This window comes from Haliotis rubra, unplaced genomic scaffold, assembly GCF_003918875.1.
Source record: "Haliotis rubra isolate DU_JTF1 unplaced genomic scaffold, ASM391887v1 Scf732, whole genome shotgun sequence".
In the NCBI taxonomy this organism is placed as follows: domain Eukaryota; kingdom Metazoa; phylum Mollusca; class Gastropoda; order Lepetellida; family Haliotidae; genus Haliotis; species Haliotis rubra.
In genome coordinates, this window is record NW_025767449.1 from 35,558 (window position 1) to 58,732 (window position 23,175).

The following is a 23,175-nucleotide window of genomic DNA, read 5'->3' on the forward strand; positions in this document are numbered from 1 at the left end:
GGGGCTCTATCCTCAACGGGGTGGGGTGGGGTGTGTTAGTTAAAGTATTGTAAGATTATTGTCCTCCCGACAGGATACATAAGTCCGAAAATCTTTAAAGTAAATTAATCGATCGATAAATCCATGTAGGAAGCAAATGTACTGTAAGTCTCCACGGTCTCTAGTATGGTGATCTACCTTCAGTTGTTGGCAATCTATTGTCTGTTTTTATATTGTATTGTTAGTAGTAGTAATATTGTTTATGATAACATGCTAATTTTACTTTAATATCTGTGATGCACTAGTAGTTTTACTGTTCTTCGCCAACAGGGCTTATAATTTCTAATTTTATTCGTCTGTCATATACTTTTAATTGTTCTGGTCACGATATGGCTGAAATTGTGCCGATGTGACAATACATATTCACTCACTCACTCACTCACTCACTCACTCACTCACTCACTCACCACTCACCCATGTGCCCCAAGACGTGGTCGATGTGGTTGTATCGGATGACGTTGCCGCGCTGTAGACAAGTGTTATCAATATGCAAATAATCATCGTGTTAAGTATTAGAGAAAATACCAGCGAAGAGTTTAAGTTAATATTGGTCTTGAGCAACCCATGCTGTCGTAAGAGGTGCTTCACAGGATCAGATGGTGACTCTCACTGGCTTCGTTAACACATGTCATCGTATCCCGGTTGTGCAGGCCGTTGCTCATGATATCAGTCACTAGATTGTCTGGTCCAGACTCGTCTATTATTAGATACGGAAGTCATAAATCTAAAACATTGTTAAGAGCGGCTGTAAATAACACATAGACAAATACACGAATTATAGAAATGAGTGGACTGGTGAGTGACTCTTCAGACGTTTGGCACCCTTGAAGATCCGGGTTGGAATTGGTCTTCAGTAACCCATGCTTGTCGTAAGAGGCGACTAACGAGGATCATGTGGTCAGACTCGCTGACTTGGTTGACTCATGTCATCTGGTTTCTCTCAACAATCCAAAATGATCAATATACAGACGCAGTTTTACTATTTATTCATTATTTATGAACAAGTCATTTGTTGTTGTTTCCAAGGCATGAAATATATATCACGCTGTTTTCAAGCTTAAAGTGACCAATTGATGAGAAGTACATGTGCATAGAAGGTAGTGACAAGCAGAGGTAATATTGGAGTAGTCGATGTCTAATTAGACAGGCCACACAAAGTAGTGAGTGAGTGAGTGAGTTAATATTAAACGTCACATCGGCAATATTTCAGCCATATCGTGACGAGAACATTTGATACTGAAATGAAATATATGTATATTATAAAAATACTGCCGACAAAGGACAGTAAAACAACCAGAAAATCACAGATATGTATATAAAACTAGTAATTTAATCTAAAATATTGGAACTATACATGACAATACAATATAAAAACAGGCTCCACATATAGTATGTAAACATGTTGAACATGAACATATACATAACATAAGTATTTATACCCCAGTAGTTGGATAGTAGTGGATATAATGTAACATTTCTAGAAACGACCGGGACAAAAGAGGGTTTCTCTTCGTTACATAATAGGATACAACCTTTGGAGCTACAAATTCATTCTTTTAAACTATTTGTATTCAATATGAGAGGAAACGTCACTGCTAACGCTGTGTTGGTAAAGCATCAATGCATATATTCTAGGGTGACTGACTGACTGAGTTAAGTTTTACACTGCTTTTAGCAATATTCCAGCAATATCACGGCTGGGGACACCAGAAATGGGCTTCACACATTGTGCCCATGTGGGGAATCTATATTCTAGAATTGAAGGGACCAGGGTACGACACCATGCGAAAAAAAACATCACACATTACTTCAGCCTTTCGTAAATAATAAACATGACACTATGGTTATATGTTAGGTGAAAATATCATATGAATTAGAAATAGAAATCTGGTAACTATAAGAATATTTCAAACTTCAAAAAACACATTAACCATTCATAAATAGGTAATAATTCACTACGAATGGATCCGCTATTTACAAAGACAACACATGCGACGAATGGGAAAAGTTAGTTCCATTGAAAACAAATTTGTCGTTATTTCAGATAAATTCTGATCCAAATAAAACACACCTGATTTTCTAACGTATACAGAATCATACTTACATATTCGCGACATCCGTTGCAGTTCATTTTTCATTTGTTCTTTTTCGATAGACTTTGTAATGAACACTAATAGTAAAACATTAATCATAACTGCAAATACCAGCATCTGTTGCACATTACATTGTTGTGGAATATACCCGAGACCTTCAGACAATCAACGTACTGCCTGGGTTCAGACATTGACGTCAGTATTGTATTGTACATGCAGAGTGTCATGCTGATGATGAAGACTTTTCTACCGATTGTAGTCGTTGAAGGATCCTGTGACGTTGTGGCCTGATATCAGTTCTCCTGTTACATCTGCATATTTCGGATCACCAACATACATCATGATCCACATGGGTCTGTCAAAATCTACACCTGTGACAGTGGTGTACACTGTGTTATCAGCTGCATTGATAACTGACAGTTTGTTGTTAGCTCCATCCAGTACAAAACACTGTCGTAGGTCATAAGACTGACCAACTCTGTTCTGGGTGAGTGGGATGTCGCGGAGGGGGGTGCCATTATAGGCAAACCGGAGACGTAGCTGCTGCTTGTGGTTGGGGCATGTAGACACATGTACACTCAGTCCAGTGTATTGTTTGAAAGTAGAATCTACAGGGATGGGGGTCAGAGCAGTCTCCAGTATCATACATTTGTCTGGTATAGTTTCTTTCACAGAGAACCCAATGTTTAGTTGATAGATGCACTGTTGACCGGGGCTGTTTCGGACCATCAGAGGTCTGGACGCCAGTACTGATCTGCTTCCTTTTATCCGACATCCTGTATCAGGAGAAGGGGTTGTTGGTGGAGTGTTGGTGACTACCCGACCAGATACGCTTATACCACGCCGAGCTGTTCCTGGGTCCCATTCCAGCATTGGGCCTGTGTGAAGAATAACATTCATAATTGATACAAACCATTTCCATTGCAGTGCAGGAGAAGTTATTGATATCATAGAAACAAAGATATGGAGATAAAACAAATGTATGTAGCTGTACAATAACCTTTAAATAAACCCCGGTACAGGATCCAAACAGCGAACTGTACCTTTGAGAGCGATCTGAGAGCGGAAGATTAGCGGTTTGGACCCGGGACACGTAATACAAAAAAGCCCGTTAAAACATTGTACATGTCGTCAACTTGTCTGGTTGGTCGGTCAGTCAGTCATTCAGTCACTCATTCACTCAACTCAACTCAACTCAGCTCAACTTCACTCACTCACTCACTCCTCCTCACTCACTCACTCACTCACTCCTCCTCACTTTCGCACCTGCCATCTTAGTTGAACTGTATTCAGGACGATACAACAATGTCATTGTGCAGCAGCCAATGGAACTGGATCATCGATCTGATCTGCATTATCTTTATGTACATTTCGATATTCACTCGATTTATGTATCGTGCTACTCAGAAGTCGCGAGGGTTTGAGAAACGTTGTTACCGGACACGATATCTTAGATTCGGTGTTATTAGGCTTCCCATTGCTCGTCGGCACTGTTGATTCAGATTTCGATCACCATGACACACTATCTATATTGACATTGACTTAGTCTCTGTTCAGGAAATGTAGGACTAAGTAACTTTCTTTTTGCAAATGACGAAGAAAATAAATGGTGATCGAAAACTGAACGAATCTGGTTTCAATGCCGGCAACGAAATTGTACTGTACTGACTGACTGAGTTTGGTTTTACGCCGCTTTTAGCAATATTCCAACAACATCACGGCTGGGGACACCAGAAATGGGCTTCCCACAATGTGCCCATGTGGGAAATCGAACCCGGGTCTTCGGCGTGACGAGCCAACGCTTTAACCACTAGGCTACCCCACCGCCCGGAAATTGTACTGTAGCTGCAACTGTTCCGCGAGTAAGACGTGGATGTCATTACAGAAGCTTTTTAAGAAATCAATTCCCCAATGCAGGACCGATAACGTATTACAACGTTGGGCCGATGCAAGGCCGATAAAGTATGCCGACGTCGGGCCGATGTAGGGCCGATAAAGCATGCCAATTTAGGGCCAATGCGGGGCCGACATAGTATGCCGACGATGGGCCGATGCAGGGCCGATAAAGTATGCCGACGTTGGACCGATGTAGGGCCGATAAAGTATGCCGACGTTGGTCCCATGTAGGGCCGATAACGTATGCCGACGTTGGACCGATGTAGGGCCGATAAAGTATGTCGATGTAGGGTCGATGTAGGGTCGATGTAGGGTCGATGCAAGGCCAATAAAGTTTGCCGATGTAGGATCGATGTAGGGTCGATGTAAGTTCAATAAAATTTGCCTATGTAGGGTCGATGCAGGATCGATGCAAGGCCAATAAAGTTTGCCGATGTAGGGTTGATGTAGGGTCGATGTAGGGTCGATGCAAGGCCAATAAAGTTTGCCGATGTAGGGTCGATGTAGGGTCGATGTAGGGTCGATGTAGGGTCGATGCAAGGCCAATAAAGTTTGTCGATGTCGGGTCGATGCAGGATCGATGCAAGGCCAATAAAGTTTGCCGATGTAGGGTCGATGTAGGGTCGATGCAAGGCCAATAAAAAGTTTGCCGATGTGGGGTCGATGTAGGGTCGATGCAAGGCCAATAAAGTTTGCTGATGTCGGGCTGATGTAGGGTCGATGTAGGGTCGATCCAAGGCCAATAAAAGTTTGCCGATGTAAGGTCGATGCAAGGCCAATGCAAAGTTTGCCGATGAAGGGTCGATGTAGGGTCGATGCAAGACCAATAAAGTTTTACCGATGTAGGGTCGATGCAAGGCCAATAAATTTTGTCGATGTAGGGTTGATGTAGGGTCGATGCAAGGCCAATAAACTTTGCCGATGTGGGATCGATGTAGGGTCGATTTAGGGTGGATGCAGGGTCGATGCAAGACCAATAAAGTTTGCCGATGTATGGTCGATGCAGGGTCGATGCAGGATTGGTGCAAGGCCAAGAAAATTTGCCGATGTAGGACCGATGCAGGGTGGATGCAAGGCCAATACACTTTGCCGATGTTGGATCGATGTAGGGTCGATGTAGAGGTGGATGCAGTGTCGATGCAAGATGCCAATAAAGTTTGCCGAAGTAGGGTCGATGCAACGCCTATAAAGTTGCCGATGTATGGTCGATGTAGGGTCGATGTAGGGTCGGTGCAAGGCCAATAAAGTTTGCCGAGTTAGGGCCGATGTAGGGTCGGTGCAAGACCACTAAAGTTTGCCGATGTAGGGTCGATGCAGGGGGCGATGTAGGGTTTGTGCAAGGCCAATAAAGGTTGCCGATGTAGGGCCGATGTAGGGTCGGTGCAAGGCCAATAAAGCTTGCCGATGTAGGGTCGATGCAGGGTGGATGCAAAGGCCAATAAAGTTTGCCGATGTAGGGTCGATGTAAAGGTCGATGTAGGGTGGATGCAGGGTCAGTGCAAGGCCAATAAAGTTTGCCGATGTAGGGTGGATGTAGGGTCGATGCAAGGCCAATAAAGTTTGCCGATGTATGGTCGATGTAGGGTCGATGTAGGGTCGGTACAAGGCCAATAAAGTTTGCCGAGTTAGGGCCGATGTAGAGGTCGGTGCAAGGCCACTAAAGTTTGCCGATGTAGGGTCGATGCAGGGCGATAGAAGGGTAGGGTCAGTGCAAGGCCAATAAAGGTTGCCGATGTAGGGCCGATGTAGGGTCGGTGCAAGGCCACTAAAGTTTGCCGATGTAGGGTCGATGCAGGGTGGATGCAAGGCCAATAAAGTTTGCCGATGTATGGTCGATGTAGGGTCGTTGTAGGGTGGATGCAGGGTCGGTGCAAGGCCAATCAAGTTTACCGATGTAGGGTCGATGTAGGGTCGATGCAGGGTGGGTGCAAGGCCAATAAAGTTTGCCCATGTAGGGCCGATGCAAGATGGATGCAAGGCGAATACGTCTTTACCGATGTAGGGTCGATGCAGGGGCGATGTAGGGTCGATGCAACGCCAATAAAGTTTGCCGATGTAGGGTCGATGTAGGGTCGATGCAGGGTGGGTGCAAGGCCAATAAAGTTTGCCCATGTAGAGGGCCGATGCAAGATGGATGCAAGGCCAATACACTTTACCGATGTAGGGTCGATGCAGGGTCGATGTAGGGTCGACGCAAGGCCAATAAAGTTGGCCGATGTAGGGTCGATGTAGAGGTCGATGCAAGGCCAATAAAAGTTAGCCGATGAAGGGTCGATGTAGGGTCGATGCAAGGCCAATAAAGTTTGCCGATGTAGGGTAGATGTAGGGTCGATGTAAGAGTCGATGTAGGGTCGATGCAAGGCCAATAAAGTTAGCCGATGAAGGGTGGATGTAGGGTCGATGCAAAGGCCAATAAAGTTTGCCGATGTAGGGTAGATGCAAGGTCAAAAGTTGCCGATGTATGGTCGATGTAGGGCCGATGTAAGGGTCGATGCAGGGGCGATGCAAGGCCAATAAAGTTTGCCGATGTAGGGCCGATGTAGAGGGTCGATGCAAGGCCACTAAAGGAGTTTGCCGATGTAGGGTCGATGCAGGAAGGGTGGATGCAAGGCCAATAAAGTATGCCGATGTAGAGGTCGATGCAGGGCGATGTAGAGGTCGATGTAGGGTCGATGCAAGGCCAATAAAGTTTGCCGATGTAGGGTCGATGTAGGGTCGATGCAAGGCCAATAAAGTTTGCTGATGTCTGGCTGATGTAGGGTCGATGTAGGGGTCGATGCAAGGCCAATAAAAGTTTGCCGATGTAAAGGTCGATGCAAGGCCAATAAAGCTTGCCGATGAAGGGTCGATGTAGGGTCGATGCAAGACCAATGCCGATGTTTGACGATGTAGGGTCGATGCAAGGCCAATAAATTTTTGTCGATGTAGGGTCGATGTAGGGTCGATGCAAAGCTAATAAATTTTGTCGATGTAGGGTCGATGCAAGGTCAATAAAGTTGCCGATGTAGAGGTCGATGTAGGGTCGATGTAGGAGTCGATGCAGGGTCGGTACAAGGCCAATAAAAGTTTGCCGATCATTAGAGTTAGAGGCCGATGTAGAGGTCGGTGCAAAGGCCAATAAAGGTTTGCCGATGTAGGGCCGATGTAGGGTCGGTGCAAGGCCACTAAAGTTTGCCGATGTAGGGTCGATGCAGAGGTGGATGCAAGGCCAATAAAGTTTGCCGATGTAGGGTCGATGTAGAGGTGGATGCAAGGCCAATACACTTTACCGATGTAGGGTCGATGCAGGGGCGATGTAGGGTCGATGCAAGGCCAATAAAGTTTGCCGATGTAGGGTCGATGTAGGGTCGATGCAAGGCCAATAAAGTTTGCCGATGTAGGGTCGATGTAGGGTCGATGCAAGGCCAATAAAGTTTACCGATGTAGGGTCGATGCAAGCAAAGTCCAAAAAAGTTGCCGGCCGATGATCGAGGTAGGGTCGATGCTTAGGGTCAATGCAGGGGCGGTTTAGGCCAATAAAGTTTGCCGATGTAGGGTCGATGTAGGGTCGGTGCAAGGCCAATAAAAAGTTTGCCGATGTAGGGTCGATGTAGGGTCGATGCAAGGCCAATAAAAGTTTGCCGATGTAGGGTCGATGCAGGGGCGATGTAGGGTCGATGTAGCAGGTCGATGCAAGGCCAATAAAGTTTGCCGATGTAGAGGGTCGATGTAGAGGGTCGATGCAAGGCCAATAAAGTTTGCTGATGTAGGGTCGATGTAGGGTCGATGCAAGGCCGATGCAACGCCGATGTAGTTTGCCGATGTAGGGTCGATGCAAGGCCAATAAAGTTTGCCGATGATAGGGTCGATGTAGGGTCGATGCAAGGCCAATAAAGTTTGCTGATGTCTGGTCGATGTAGGGTCGATGCAGGGTCGATGCAAGGCCAATAAAGTTTGCCGATGTAAGGTCGATGCAGGGTCGATGGCCAATAAAAGTTTGCCGATGTAATGTAGGGTCGATGTAGGGTCGATGCAAGGCCAATTTGCCGATGTAGGTTGACGATGTAGGGTCGATGCAAGGCCAATAAAGTTTGCCGATGTAGGGTCGATGTAGGGTCGATGCAAGGCCAATAAAGTTTGCCGATGTAGGGTCGATGCAAGGTCCAATAAAGTTGCCGATGTAGGGTCGATGTAAGGGTCGATGTAGGGTCGATGTAGGGTCGATGTAGGGTCGGTGCAAGGTCAATAAAGTTTGCCGATGTAGGGTCGATGTAGGGTCGATGCAAGGCCACTAAAGTTTGCCGATGTAGGGTCGATGCATGTAGGGTCGATGTGCAAGGCCAATAAAGTTTGCCGATAGGGCCGATAGGGTCGATGCAAGGCCAATAAAGTTTGCCGATGTAGGGTCGATGTAGGGTCGATGCAAGGCCAATAAATTGCCGATGTTGCTCGATGTCTGGTCGATGTAGGGTCGATGTAGGGTCGATGCAAGGCCAATAAAGTTTGCCGATGTAGGGTCGATGCAAGGCCAATAAAGTTTGCCGATGTAGGGTCGATGTAGGGTCGATGCAAGGCCAATAAAGTTTGCCGATGTCTGGTCGATGTAGGGTCGATGTAGGGTCGATGCAAGGCCAATAAAAGTTTGCCGATGTAGGGTCGATGTAGGGTCGATGCAAGGCCAATAAAGTTTGCCGATGAAGGGTCGATGTAGGGTCGATGCAAGACCAATAAAGTTTGACGATGTAGATGCAGGGTCGATGCAAGGCCAATAAATTTTGCCGATGTAGGGTCGATGTAGGGTCGATGCAAGGCCAATAAATTTTGCCGATGTAGGGTCGATGCAAGGCCAATAAAGTTTGCCGATGTATGGTCGATGTAGGGTCGATGTAGGGTCGATGCAGGGTCGGTACAAGGCCAATAAAGTTTGCCGATGTAGGGCCGATGTAGGGTCGGTGCAAGGCCAATAAAGTTTGCCGATGTAGGGCCGATGTAGGGTCGATGTAGGGTCGGTGCAAGGCCACTAAAGTTTGCCGATGTAGGGTCGATGCAGGGTGGATGCAACGCCAATAAAAGTTTGCCGATGTAGGGTCGATGCAGGGTCGATGTACGGAAGGGTCGATGCAACGCCAATAAAGTTTGCCGATGTAGGGTCGATGTATGTAGGGTCGATGCAAGGCCAATAAAGTTTGCCGATGAAGGGTCGATGTAGGGTCGATGCAAGGCCAAAAAAGTTTGCCGATGTATGGTCCATGTAGGGTCGATGTAGGGTCGATGCAGGGGCGGTGCAAGGCCAATAAAGTTTGCCCGATGTAGATGTAGGGCCGATGTAGAGGGTCGATGCAAGGCCAATAAAGTTTGCCGATGTAGGGTCGATGCAGGGTCGATGCAAGGCCAATAAAAGTATGCCGATGTAGGGTCGATGTAGGGTCGATGTAGGGTGGATGCAGGGTCGGTGCAAGGCCAATAAAGTTTGCCGATGTAGGTCGATGTAGGGTCGATGCAAGGCCAATAATGTATGGTCGATGTATGGTCGATGTAGGGTCGATGTAGGGTCGATGCAAGGCCAATGCAAGGCCAATACAACTGTACCGATACCGATGTAGGGTCGATGTAGGGGCGATGTAGGGTCGATGCAACGCCAATAAAGTTAGCCGATGTAGGGTCGATGTATAATCGATGTAGGGTCGATGTAGGGTCGGTGCAAGGCCAAGGGTCGATTGCCGATGTAGGGTCGATGCAGGGTCGATGCAAGGCCAATAAAGTTTGCCAATGTAGGGTCGATGTAGGGTCGATGTAGGGTGGATACAGGGTCGGTGGAAGGCCAATAAAGTTTCCCGATGTAGGGCCGATGTAGGGTCGATGCAAGGCCAATAAAGTTTGCCGATGTAGGGTCGATGTAGGGTCGATGCAGGGTGGGTGCAAGGCCAATAAAGTTTGCCGATGTAGGGCCGAAGGAAGGTGGATGCAAGGCCAATACACTTTACCCATGTAGGGTCGATGCAGGGGCGATGTAGGGTCGATGCAACGCCAATAAAGTTAGCCGATGTAGGGTCGATGTAGGATCGATGTAGGGTCGATAAAGTTAGCCGATGTAGGGTCGATGGCCAATAATCGATGTAGGGTCGATGTAGGGTCGGTGCAAGGCCACTAAAGTTTGCCGATGTAGGGTCGATGCAGGGTCGGTGCAAGGCCAATAAAGTTTGCAGATGTAGGGCCGATGCAAGGTGGATGCAAGGCCAATACACTTTACCCATGTAGGGTCGATGCAGGGGCGATGTAGGGTCGATGCAACGCCAATAAAGTTAGCCGATGTAGGGTCGATGTAGGATCGATGTAGGGTCGATGTAGGGTGGATGCAGTGTCGATGCAAGGCCAATAAAGTTTGCCGATGTTTGGTCGATGTAGGGTCGATGTAGGGTCGATGCAGGGTCGGTGCAAGGCCAATAAAGTTTGCAGATTTAGGACCGATGTAGGGTCGATGCAAGGCCAATAAAATTTGCCGATGTAGGGTCGATGCAGGGGCGATGTAGGGTCGGTGCAAGGCCAATAAAGTTTGCGATGTAGGGCCGATAAAGTTTGCCGATGCAAGGTGCAAGGCCAATAAAGTTTGCTGATTTAGGACCGATGTAGGGTCGATGCAAGGCCAATAAAGTTTGCCGATGTAGGGTCGGTGCAAGGCCACTAAAGTTTGCAGATTGAGGGCCGATGTAAGGTCGATGGAAGGCCAATAAAGTTTGCCGATGTAGGGTCGATGCAGGGTGGATGCCAGGCCAATAAAGTTTGCCGATGTAGGGTTGATGTAGGGTGAATGTGGGGTCGATGCAAGGCCAAGAAAGTTTGCCGATGTAGGGTCTATGCAGGGTCGATGCAAGGCCAATAAAGTTTGCCTATGTAGGGCCAGTGTAGGGTCGATGGAAGGCCATTGAAGTTTACCTACGTTGGGCCGATGATGCAACCGACGTCTGGCCCATGTCGCGCCGATGGTGGCATGCTACCATCACTCACTAACTCACTCACTCACTCAAAACTAAACCAAGACTGGTCGACAGCATGTTATTAACTAATTTTCTGCTACATATATTATTAACTAATTTTCTACACCATACCTGTCGGTAACTCTGCTGGATCCAGTACGATGGCGTTGTATGCTTCAGAAGCTGGCACTTTTGTCGGCCTGTCTGTCGGGGAGAACGTGACTGATCTGACCATCCCGGCTGCTTTGATACTATCACGAAAATGATGTATGTTTGCCTCCACAAAGTTCACACCAGTCATGACAAAGGATACCTCTTGTGGCGTGTCGTCCAACATGGCTCTCAAAGAGGGAGCTGAAGACCCCATCACCTGAAGATCCTCTATCCTGTCAGCTTTACTTCTCATTAGGTTTGTGTAATCAGTGGAAGATTTTACTCTTGCCTGCAAAATTCTTGTTGATTCCAGTGCCTCCTCTGTCATCTGAAGATTCTGAGCAGATTTATGTTCAACATCTGACAAGAGGACTGCCATCCGTTGCTTCAGCTCATTGGCCAGATCGTCAAAAGTTTTGTTGATATCATCTATGGCAACCCTCTTGGACATTTCAATGTTCTTCAGCTTCTTCATTAATTCTGCTTCTGCTTTGTCCAGTGTCTCTGATTTCACACACATCTTTGCGAAAACGTCTTCTGTGGATTTCGAGAGTTCCTGGTGTGCCTCATCCACAGACACAACATTATGTCCCTTCCCTTTATCGTGATCTACTACAGTGCACGAAACACAGACGACCATGGTACAAGTGTGGCAGTAGAACTGTAGAGGCTGCTGGTGTTGACTGCACTGATGTCGACGACGGAAACTCTGGACAGGTCGCCCCTTCATCTCATCAAAGGTAACTATTGTGTGTGTCTTTGTTGTTACATTCCTCCTGTGGGCATTCAGACAGATAGAACAGAGAAATACCCCACAGTTGTCACACTGGGCTTGAGCTGTTTCCTTGTCTGGACAGTCTGTACATGGAAGATGAAGACCTTTCTGGATCTTGAGGTACTCCAGAGTCTTCAGGATGACTGTCTCTTTGGGCAGGGATTTCACTCCACCGGGCAGGTTATGTTGGTGTCGACACATGGGGCAAGGTATGGTTGTATTGCCTCCACTGCAGGTTTCCAGACAGAGTTGACATATGGACTGGACACAGCATGGCATACGGCGAGGAATTCGTATTGAGTCATCAAAGTGTTCTGTGCATATTGGACACTCTGTCAGAAGATCCTTGATAGCAGCCACTGAGACAAGATCCGACATGTTTGTCTGGCAAAAGACATAATGGTCATTGTTATGTGGCATTGCTGTTCCTGGTCAAATACAGTCTACTTGTTGACATGAGGTAAGGGGCAGTGGTGTGCTCTATATTTAGGCTTGTGCTACATTTAGACAGAGTTCTGGAAGATACTACAACCGTCATCTAATGTAGAAAACATTATAGAAAGGTCTAGTAACCTTTCTAATGAAATGAATTTCTTTTGTTATGATAGATTTGACAAATACTATGACTTGAAAAGTGACACAGAAGTTTGGGTGCAATAAAGTGTTCTATGATCAGCTGAGCCACTGAGACAAGATCCGACATGTTTGTCTGACAAAGGACATATTGATCATGATTATATATGTTAAATGAAATGAATTTCTTTTGTTATGATAGATATGACAAATACTATGACTTGAAAAGTGACACAGAGGGTTGGGTGCAATAAAGTGTTCCAAGATCAGCTTCTTGAGAAAGTCCTTGATCGGAGCCACTGAGACAAGATCCGACATGTTTGTCTGACAACATACACAATGATCATTGTCATGCGGTAAGGGGCAGTGGTTCGCTTTTATATTTACACATTGCTATAATTAGATAGAGTTCTGGAATGTACTACAAACCTCCTCTGATTGCTTGATCGGCTTCCTAGAAGTTGGTGAGTCAAAAATGAAACATACTACTTTATGGATTACAGCTTTATTGCCTTAAGCGACTTTTCGATGTAGATTCTTACATCGTTATCAAGCTAAAAGTGACTACAACCAAATAGTGAGAAGCATGTACACATGGTATGTTGTGACAAGCAGTAGATTAACATTAGCATGTAATAGAATAACAAGTGGTACATAATCATCAGAGACCAGGAATACTATATACCATCGACCTATGAAGTATTAATCAAACTATAGACCATCAAAGCACCCTGTCTATTTGTTGTTTTGGTTCCCTACTGACCTCTTCCAATTATGTACCACGTGTTATTCTATTACATCTTGTTTTTAATGTAAGTCTGCTGCCTTGCATCTCAGATTAGATCTCAAGTTACAAGATATTATGAGAAAGTCATATCTTACTCTGGATATTCAGTCACGGCCTTCAACAGATACTTGGCCATTGTTGCAGTGATGTGAATGTTACTATAACTGACTTTAATTGCTTTAATTACCGCTCTTGTGTTACACTGCCTTGTGTATGTACTGCCACTGTGATACCTTTGAAGTGATTTGTGTTGTAAGCTTTGTTAATTTTAGAATGTAGTTGTCACACTTGTTTGTTGTTGCTACAATGAACTTTCATTTGTCAAACAATCTTTGACAGGAGACCAGGGCTACCACAGGGGATCTAGATCGATGCTCAAGATGTTGATCACTGGATTGTCTGGGCCAGACCCGATCATTTACAGACCGCGCCATAGACGTAGAATGTTGCTGAGTGCGGCGTTAAACACCTAACAAACCAGGGCGACCTATACAGTTAATATCATTCACCTATCGGTAACAACCAGGAAGTAACTCGAGATTGACACAAACCTGTAAAATCACACCTCGAACAGAATATCTGGTACAACCAAAACGTTGTTTAAGTCCTCATGAAATTATATTATCCACCTAAGATAATGTTTCTTACCTTTCGGGAACAACAGTAGAGCTGGGGTTAAGTTAGGCGTCTACATACACGTATACATACACAACCTGTCCTATGCCATCTGCACACGCGCAGTAGCTACTTTCGTTTTGAGAATAATGGTGTGAATAATTCAAATAGAATGTGCAGTCTCACAACTGGGGATATGTAGGTGAGCTGTAAACTGTGCACTCGGATCACGCCATGTGGGTTGTCACAAACACAGCCTGTATCACAATAGCTATTGACAGTGTGTAATAGTGACAAAAGGACCGTTTATAATTTCTGACTTGGGGAAGGGGTGGAGGTGGGGGATGGAGTTGAACATCGTCTTTATGGAGAAACATGTACAAAGTGAATTACCCCACCCCATAATGTATGTACAAAGTAAATGACCCCAATGCATGTCATGTGCAAAATACACCCCCCACCCTTTACTCCTGTACAAAATTCATGACCTCCCTCCAACTCCAAAGAATAAAATTGGTAATCAGTCGGTTATACAGTGGCACTGTGATGAATATTACTCAACACCAATAATAATGATAATAATGGCCTTTTATGAACCACCCGTTTACACGCACTTGTGTTGGCTCAATACACGGTCACCCATCCAAGGACTCTTAAATACATACCAGATTCGTGAGCATGGCTGACCCAGTCGTCTGAGAAGCCGCAACTCACTGTACACAGTTGCTTCCCTTGGTGACGCTTTATCGCTATGCCTGTGTGTAGGTTTATTTGAGCCATAGCCATGATATACTTAAAGCATTGGTCAACACACATCACATACTGTGTTTCAAAAGAGATACGGCTGCACGTGAGTTGAATGTAGATGAAAAACTAAAGTTGAATTAATTTTAAATGGATCTTTAACAAACCAAACAAAGATTGCTCTTCTGTTGAACATAACTATGAGGCCTGTTTCAGAAAATATTCTTAGCTCTACGGATGCCGAGGTGTCCCAAATGCTGCAGTTGTACCTGTTGAAAAACAGGCCGGAAGTGAACAGTTTACATAATCGAAGCTGATATAAAAAAATACTTTAAAATTTGTACATATCCTCAGGAGTGTCCTCACACATTCAGCCGGCATATACTTACTTTAAAACAAAAATGAAACAAACAGAGAGTGACCTTTAGCTGAACGTAACACAAGAGGCCCGTTTCACAAAGTTACTTAAGTACTACGACTGTGAAGATATCGGAAATACTATAGTGGTAGAGATACGATCACTTTGTACAACTGGCCCAGGGTCCCGCTCGATCGTAGCGCTATGACTGTCGAAAATATGTATTAAAGTATGGGAGTAACGATCACCTTAGTGCCACGGTCGTTTTGTAGAACGGGGCCTAGGATATGTACTGTTAATAGAATAAATGCTGATATCATGAAAAGTACTTTAAACCATTTACATATAATCAGGAACTCTGCATGGATTTGTCGACACCATAGTATTACCCGATTTCACAACAGTGATAAACATCAGTAGCCTGCATCACTGCGGGCTTTCCGTTCATATGAAACTCTCCTGGAGTGACCCAGGGCCTACGTCAGCGCCGGTAGCAATGTAGTCGTAGGTGTCACTGGCGTCAACAGACATGTCCTTGACCTTGTGGTGTGACAGCAGATCCTCAGTGTGTATGGTGTATGTGATGCCACTTGAGTTCCTGTCTGATCCCTTGGGGCTGACATAGATGTGGACAGGAGTGACCTGGTGGCAACAACAGACCCAGATTCAGCACCAGTATCTACGTCATCGCCGACAGTGATGTGGTCGTAGGTGTCACTGGCGTCAACTGACATGTGACATGTCCTTGACCTTGTGAGGTGACAGCAGTGTATACTCCGGTCTATGGTATGCCACTATTACCTACTGAACTGTTCCTCAGTTGACCGCTGATGCCTTGGGGCTGACATAGAAGGGGACTGAGAGGGAGTGACCTGGAGGCAACAACAGACCCAGATTCAGCACCACTGGACTGTCTTGGAGTGACCGTCATCGCCAGACACAGACAGTATCTACGTCATCGCCGACAGTGATGTGGTCGTAGGTGTCACTGGCGTCAGTCTGATCCCTGGGGGCTGACATAGATGTGGACTGTCTTGGAGTGACCTGGGGGGCAACAACAGACCCAGACTCAGCACCAGTATCTACGTCAGCGCCGGTAGCAATGTAGTCGTAGGTGTCAGTGGCGTCAACTGACATGTCCTTTGACTTTGTTGGGTGACAGCAGACCCTCAGTATAGGATGTATGGGATGCCACTATTACCTACTGAACTGTTCCTCAGTTGCCGTCTGATCCATTGCTGCTGACGTAGAGGAAGTCTCTTCCTGAGTTACCTAGAACCAACGACAGCCACAGAAACGGCACCAGCACCTACGTCATCGCCGGTAGACGTAGGTGTCACCGTCGTCAGCAGACAAAACCATCACGTGGTGTGCTGGGAGATCCTCCAGGCTTACACACCTGTGCAGAGAATGCCACTACTCCCCACTAACTATTGTCGGGCATATAACACAACTATATTTTACACACAGTAGGCATTATTATTTGTGAAATACATTTACACGATAATGTTGGGTAGAGAAAATCATGATATCTGTTGAATATGGTTCCGAAAGTCTTTCACTACATCTCCACATGTCATTTGTTGTTGGTGTTGCTGTTCATAGCATCCCAATTCCGCAGATTTATGTTCATGTTGTTGGTCACTGGATGTTCTGGTCCAGACTCGCTTATTTACAAACCGCCACCATATAGCCATATTTCCTGTTTGTTCTTAAAGTGTAGTGAAGCAGAAATATGAATTGTCAAATGAAAGTTCACATACATGTAATTACTGTGGATAGGATCACTATGCCAAGAGTTCAACGTTCTTGAACACCAACTGCTGCACTCAAAGTCAACCATCTAACCCACTCTGCCATACCGGAGTGGGTTCCACGCTGAAAATGGTGGCTCAGTGGGCTAGACGGTTCTAGAAATTGTTGACTGTGGAATCTGGCGATTAATGCATTTAATCACTTTCTAAATTGCGTATTCATGCTCATACTTGATCATCGGATGAAGATTTCCAATGAAACCTGGGTTTCGGACCACCTTCGTTGCGTAGCCTTTAAATTCTTCGCAGATGAAGCTTTCTGAAACCTTTACGTTGTATTATTTCAACACTGAAGTTCAACACTGAAGTTCACTCAAAACAGCAACAACTCGCAGCATTTCAAGCAAATTGCACAGGACAGTTGTTACTTCCTTCTTGTCAGCCATGTCTTACGGTATAAACCCTCGGGGTGGGTTTTAAAAGGCTGTGTGATGAAAGTATTACATGATACGTAATACTAGAAGCAAATGGCAGCGAAGCAGAAGAGGGACGGCCAGTTCAGTGGCAAAAGAATTCAATCGACAGATTAACCCTTAATACGCTGATAGATTAATCACTGTCATCCTGCACAGTAGATTTATAAAAAAATAATTATATGTGTAGGTTTACTGAAGCCGATTGGAATACAGCCACATCTTAGCACGTTTGTAAAGGCAACAATTTGTCCAAAGGATGAGCCGATAATGTTGAGCTGTCTAACTTAACTAAACCTTTTATCTCGTTACTCACAACAATTCAAAATGATCAATTTACAGACACAATTTTACTATTTATTCATTATTTTATGAATAAGTCAATTGTTGTTACCAAAGCATGAAATATATAACAAATTTCTTACACTGTTTTCAATCTAAAAGTGACCAGATGACGAGAAGTATATGCACATAGTAGGTAGTGATAAGCAGAGGTTAGCAACAATAACAGGTAGCCGATGTCTATTTACACAGGTCCCATATAGCATGTAAACATGTTGAACATGAATATATACATTACATGAATATTTATATCCCAGTAGTTTGATGACCAGTGAAGATCCAGGGTAGAATAGATCTTCAGCAACCCATGCTTGCCACAAGAGGCGACGATGCTTGTCGTAAGAGGGGACTAACGGGGTCGGGTGGTCAGGCTCGATGACTTGGTTGACACATGTCATCGGTTCTCCACTGCACAGATCGATGCTCATGCTGTTGATCACTGGATTGTCTGGTCAAGACTCGATTATATTTACAGACCGCCGCCATATAGCTGGAATATTGCTTAGTGCGGCGTAAAACTAAACTCACTCACTCAGTAGTTTGATTCAGATAGTGTTGAATCATTGAGGATAGGATATAACACGACACGGCGAAAGAGGGTTTCTCATTGTTACAGATATGCCTTTGGAGTTACAAATTACCTATCAAAAGTTTAGACTGGCTTAAATCAATCACTATCAGTTATGTATGTACATATGGTTACAACGAAGATGAATTTCTCCACTAACTTGGGGGAATCATCTGCAAACTTATGCAGATTAATTGCACGAGTATCATGCATCAATTTGCTGAAAAGCATGAGCAAATATCTTGCATGAAAACAGCTGCGTTTTGGTGTACATTTTGATAAAAAAATCGCCTTTTTTCACCGAGTTTCATCATTTATTGAACACTTGACAATAAACTTTTCAGCGTCACGAATTTGTTTTACAATACATCATCTCATGTATAAACAGTACTTTTAAACTATATGGATTATTTTACAAAATCTAGTTCAGAACAGTTGACTGAACTAAGTGGCTACATTTACACTAGTGAGTCTAAACTTTTGATGGGGAGTATATGAGTTTGTAAGTTTCACATTCAGTTTGCACATTAACCATTCATAAATGGGTGATAATTCACCACAAATGGATCCGCTATTTACAAACAGAGATCTACAAGGAATGGCAAAAGTTCTTTTGCACTGAAAACAGATTTGTCAGTAATTCAGATAAATTCTGATCAATATAACACACACCGGGACTTTTAACGTATACAGAATCATAGTTAGACATCCGTGACATGTGTTGCAGTTCATATTTCGTTTAGTTCTTTTGCGATAGACTTTATAATTAACACTAATAGTAAAACATTCATCATTACTGCAAATACTAGCATCTGCTGCATATTACATTCTTGTGCAATATACCTGAGACCTTCAGACAATCAACGTACTACCTGGGTTCAGACAATGACGTCTGTATTGTACACATAAAGAGTGTCATGCTGGTGATGAAAACTTTTCTACCGATTGTAGTCGTTGAAGGATCCTGTAACGTTGTGGCCTGATATCAGTTCTCCTGTTACATCTGCAACGTCGGGATCACCAACACACATCATGACCCACATGGGTCTGTCAAAATCTACATCTGTGACAGTGGTGTACACTGTGTTATCAACAGCATTGATAACTGACAGTTTGTTGTTAGCTCCATCCAGTACAAAATACAGTCGTAGGTCATAAGACTGGCCACCTCTTTTCTGGGTGAGTGGGGTGTCTCTGAGGATGGTGCCAATATAGGCAACCCGGAGCATGGATTTGTCGGCACCATAGTATTACCCGATTTCACAACAGTGATAAACATCAGTAGCCTGCATCAATGCGGGCTTTCCGTTCATATGAAACTGTCCTGGAGTGACCCAGGGCCTACGTCAGCGCCGGCAGCAATGTAGTCGTAGGTGTCACTGGCGTCAACAGAAATGTCCTTGACCTTGTGGTGTGACAGCAGATCCTCAGTGTATGGTGTATGTGATGCCACTTGAGTTCCTGTCTGATCCCTTGGGGCTGACATAGATGTGGACAGGAGTGACCTGGTGGCAACAACAGACCCAGATTCAGCACCAGTATCTACGTCATCGCCGACAGTGATGTGGTCGTAGGTGTCACTGGCGTCAACTGACATGTCCTTGACCTTGTGGGGTGACAGCAGTGTATACTCCGGTCTATGGTATGCCACTATTACCTACTGAACTGTTCCTCAGTTGACCGCTGATGCCTTGGGGCTGACATAGAAGGGGACAGGAGTGACCTGGAGCAACAACAGACCCAGATTCAGCACCACTATTTACGTCATCGCCGACAGTGATGTGGTCGCATGTGTCACTGGCGTCAGTCTGATCCCTTGGGGCTGACATAGATGTGGACTGTCTTGGAGTGACCTGGGGGGCAACAACAGACCCAGACTCAGCACCAGTATGTACGTCAGCGCCGGTAGCAATGTAGTCGTAGGTGTCAGTGGCGTCAACTGACATGTCCTTGACTTTGTTGGGTGACAGCAGACCCTCAGTATAGGATGTATGGGATGCCACTATTACCTACTGAACTGTTCCTCAGTTGCCGTCTGATCCATTGCTGCTGACGTAGAGGAAGTCTCTTCCTGAGTTACCTAGAACCAACGACAGCCACAGAAACAGCACAGCAGCACCTACGTCATCGCCGGTAGACGTAGGTGTCACCGTCGTCAGCAGACAAAACCATCACGTGGTGTGCTGGGAGATCCTCCAGGCTTACACCTGTGCAGAGAATGCCACTACTCCCCGACTAACTATTGTCGGGCATATACACAACTATATTTACACACAGTAAGGCATTATTATTTGTGAAATACATTTACACGATAATGTTGGGTAGAGAAAATCATGATATCTGTTGAATATGGTTCCGAAAGTCTTTCACTACATCTCCACATGTCATTTGTTGTTGGTGTTGCTGTTCATAGCATCCCAATTCCGCAGATTTATGTTCATGTTGTTGGTCACTGGATGTTCTGGTCCAGACTCGCTTATTTACAAACCGCCACCATATAGCCATATTTCCTGTTTGTTCTTAAAGTGTAGTGAAGCAGAAATACGAATTGTCAAATGAAAGTTCACATACATGTAATTACTGTGGATAGGATCACTATGCCAAGAGTTCAACGTTCTTGAACACCAACTGCTGCACTCAAAGTCAACCATCTAACCCACTCTGCCATACCGGATTCCACGAAAATGGTGGCTCAGTGGGCTAGACGGCTGACTGTTTGTTGGCGATTAATCGCCTTAAATTCTCATACTTGATCAGATGAAGATTTCTGAAACCTTTCACCTTGCGTATTCGCATATCGTGTACGTTGTATTATTTCAACACTGAAGTTCAACACTGAAGTTCACTCAAAACAGCAACAACTCGCAGCATTTCAAGCAAATTGCACAGGACAGTTGTTACTTCCTTCTTGTCAGCCATGTCTTACGGTATAAACCCTCGGGGTGGGTTTTAAAAGGCTGTGTGATGAAAGTATTACATGATACGTAATACTAGAAGCAAATGGCAGCGAAGCAGAAGAGGGACGGCCAGTTCAGTGGCAAAAGAATTCAATCGACAGATTAACCCTTAATACGCTGATAGATTAATCACTGTCATCCTGCACAGTAGATTTATAAAAAAAATAATTATATGTGTAGGTTTACTGAAGCCGATTGGAATACAGCCACATCTTAGCACGTTTGTAAAGGCAACAATTTGTCCAAAGGATGAGCCGATAATGTTGAGCTGTCTAACTTAACTAAACCTTTTATCTCGTTACTCACAACAATTCAAAATGATCAATTTACAGACACAATTTTACTATTTATTCATTATTTTATGAATAAGTCAATTGTTGTTACCAAAGCATGAAATATATAACAAATTTCTTACACTGTTTTCAATCTAAAAGTGACCAGATGACGAGAAGTATATGCACATAGTAGGTAGTGATAAGCAGAGGTTAGCAACAATAACAGGTAGCCGATGTCTATTTACACAGGTCCCATATAGCATGTAAACATGTTGAACTTGAATATATACATTACATGAATATTTATATCCCAGTAGTTTGATGACCAGTGAAGATCCAGGGTAGAATAGATCTTCAGCAACCCATGCTTGCCACAAGAGGCGACGATGCTTGTCGTAAGAGGGGGACTAACGGGGTCGGGTGGTCAGGCTCGATGACTTGGTTGACACATGTCATCGGTTCTCCACTGCACAGATCGATGCTCATGCTGTTGATCACTGGATTGTCTGGTCAAGACTCGATTATATTTACAGACCGCCGCCATATAGCTGGAATATTGCTTAGTGCGGCGTAAAACTAAACTCACTCACTCAGTAGTTTGATTCAGATAGTGTTGAATCATTGAGGATAGGATATAACACGACACGGCGAAAGAGGGTTTCTCATTGTTACAGATATGCCTTTGGAGTTACAAATTACCTATCAAAAGTTTAGACTGGCTTAAATCAATCACTATCAGTTATGTATGTACATATGGTTACAACGAAGATGAATTTCTCCACTAACTTGGGGGAATCATCTGCAAACCTTATGCAGATTAATTGCACGAGTATCATGCATCAAATTGCTGAAAAGCATGAGCAAATATCTTGCATGAGAACAGCTGCGTTTTGGTGTACATTTTGATAAAAAAAAATCGCCTTTTTTCACCGAGTTTCATCATTTATTGAACACTTGACAATAAACTTTTCAGCGTCACGAATTTGTTTTACAATACATCATCTCATGTATAAACAGTACTTTTAAACTATATGGATTATTTTACAAAATCTAGTTCAGAACAGTTGACTGAACTAAGTGGCTACATTTACACTAGTGAGTCTAAACTTTTGATGGGGAGTATATGAGTTTGTAAGTTTCACATTCAGTTTGCACATTAACCATTCATAAATAGGTGATAATTCACCACAAATGGATCCGCTATTTACAAACAGAGATCTACAAGGAATGGCAAAAGTTCTTTTGCACTGAAAACAGATTTGTCAGTAATTCAGATAAATTCTGATCAATATAACACACACCGGGACTTTTAACGTATACAGAATCATAGTTAGACATCCGTGACATGTGTTGCAGTTCATATTTCGTTTAGTTCTTTTGCGATAGACTTTATAATTAACACTAATAGTAAAACATTCATCATTACTGCAAATACTAGCATCTGCTGCATATTACATTCTTGTGCAATATACCTGAGACCTTCAGACAATCAACGTACTACCTGGGTTCAGACAATGACGTCTGTATTGTACATAAAGAGTGTCATGCTGGTGATGAAAACTTTTCTACCGATTGTAGTCGTTGAAGGATCCTGTAACGTTGTGGCCTGATATCAGTTCTCCTGTTACATCTGCAACGTCGGGATCACCAACACACATCATGACCCACATGGGTCTGTCAAAATCTACATCTGTGACAGTGGTGTACACTGTGTTATCAACAGCATTGATAACTGACAGTTTGTTGTTAGCTCCATCCAGTACAAAATACAGTCGTAGGTCATAAGACTGGCCACCTCTTTTTCTGGGTGAGTGGGGTGT

The 23,175-nt window shown here is 44.3% G+C and overlaps 1 protein-coding gene across 5 annotated transcripts in view; it reads right to left on the reverse strand.

Moving 5' to 3' along the window:
• Positions 1–2,056: 2,056 nt before the first annotated feature.
• Positions 2,057–23,175, reverse strand: part of LOC124259687 (E3 ubiquitin-protein ligase arc-1-like) — a 91,543-nt gene continuing 70,424 nt past the window's right edge. For 2 of the 5 annotated variants that reach the window (XM_046693876.1, XM_046693877.1), the window contains exons 2-3: positions 11,114–12,293; positions 2,057–3,010 (exon numbers count right to left, since the gene is read on the reverse strand). In XM_046693876.1, coding sequence (XP_046549832.1) covers positions 2,379–3,010; positions 11,114–12,287 — 1,806 coding nt within the window. In that variant the 5' untranslated portion in view covers positions 12,288–12,293 and the 3' untranslated portion in view covers positions 2,057–2,378. Of the gene's footprint in view, positions 3,011–11,113; positions 12,294–13,917; positions 14,234–23,175 lie in introns of those variants that run through there. The other 3 variants (XM_046693871.1, XM_046693868.1, XM_046693875.1) reach the window with 2 other exon arrangements.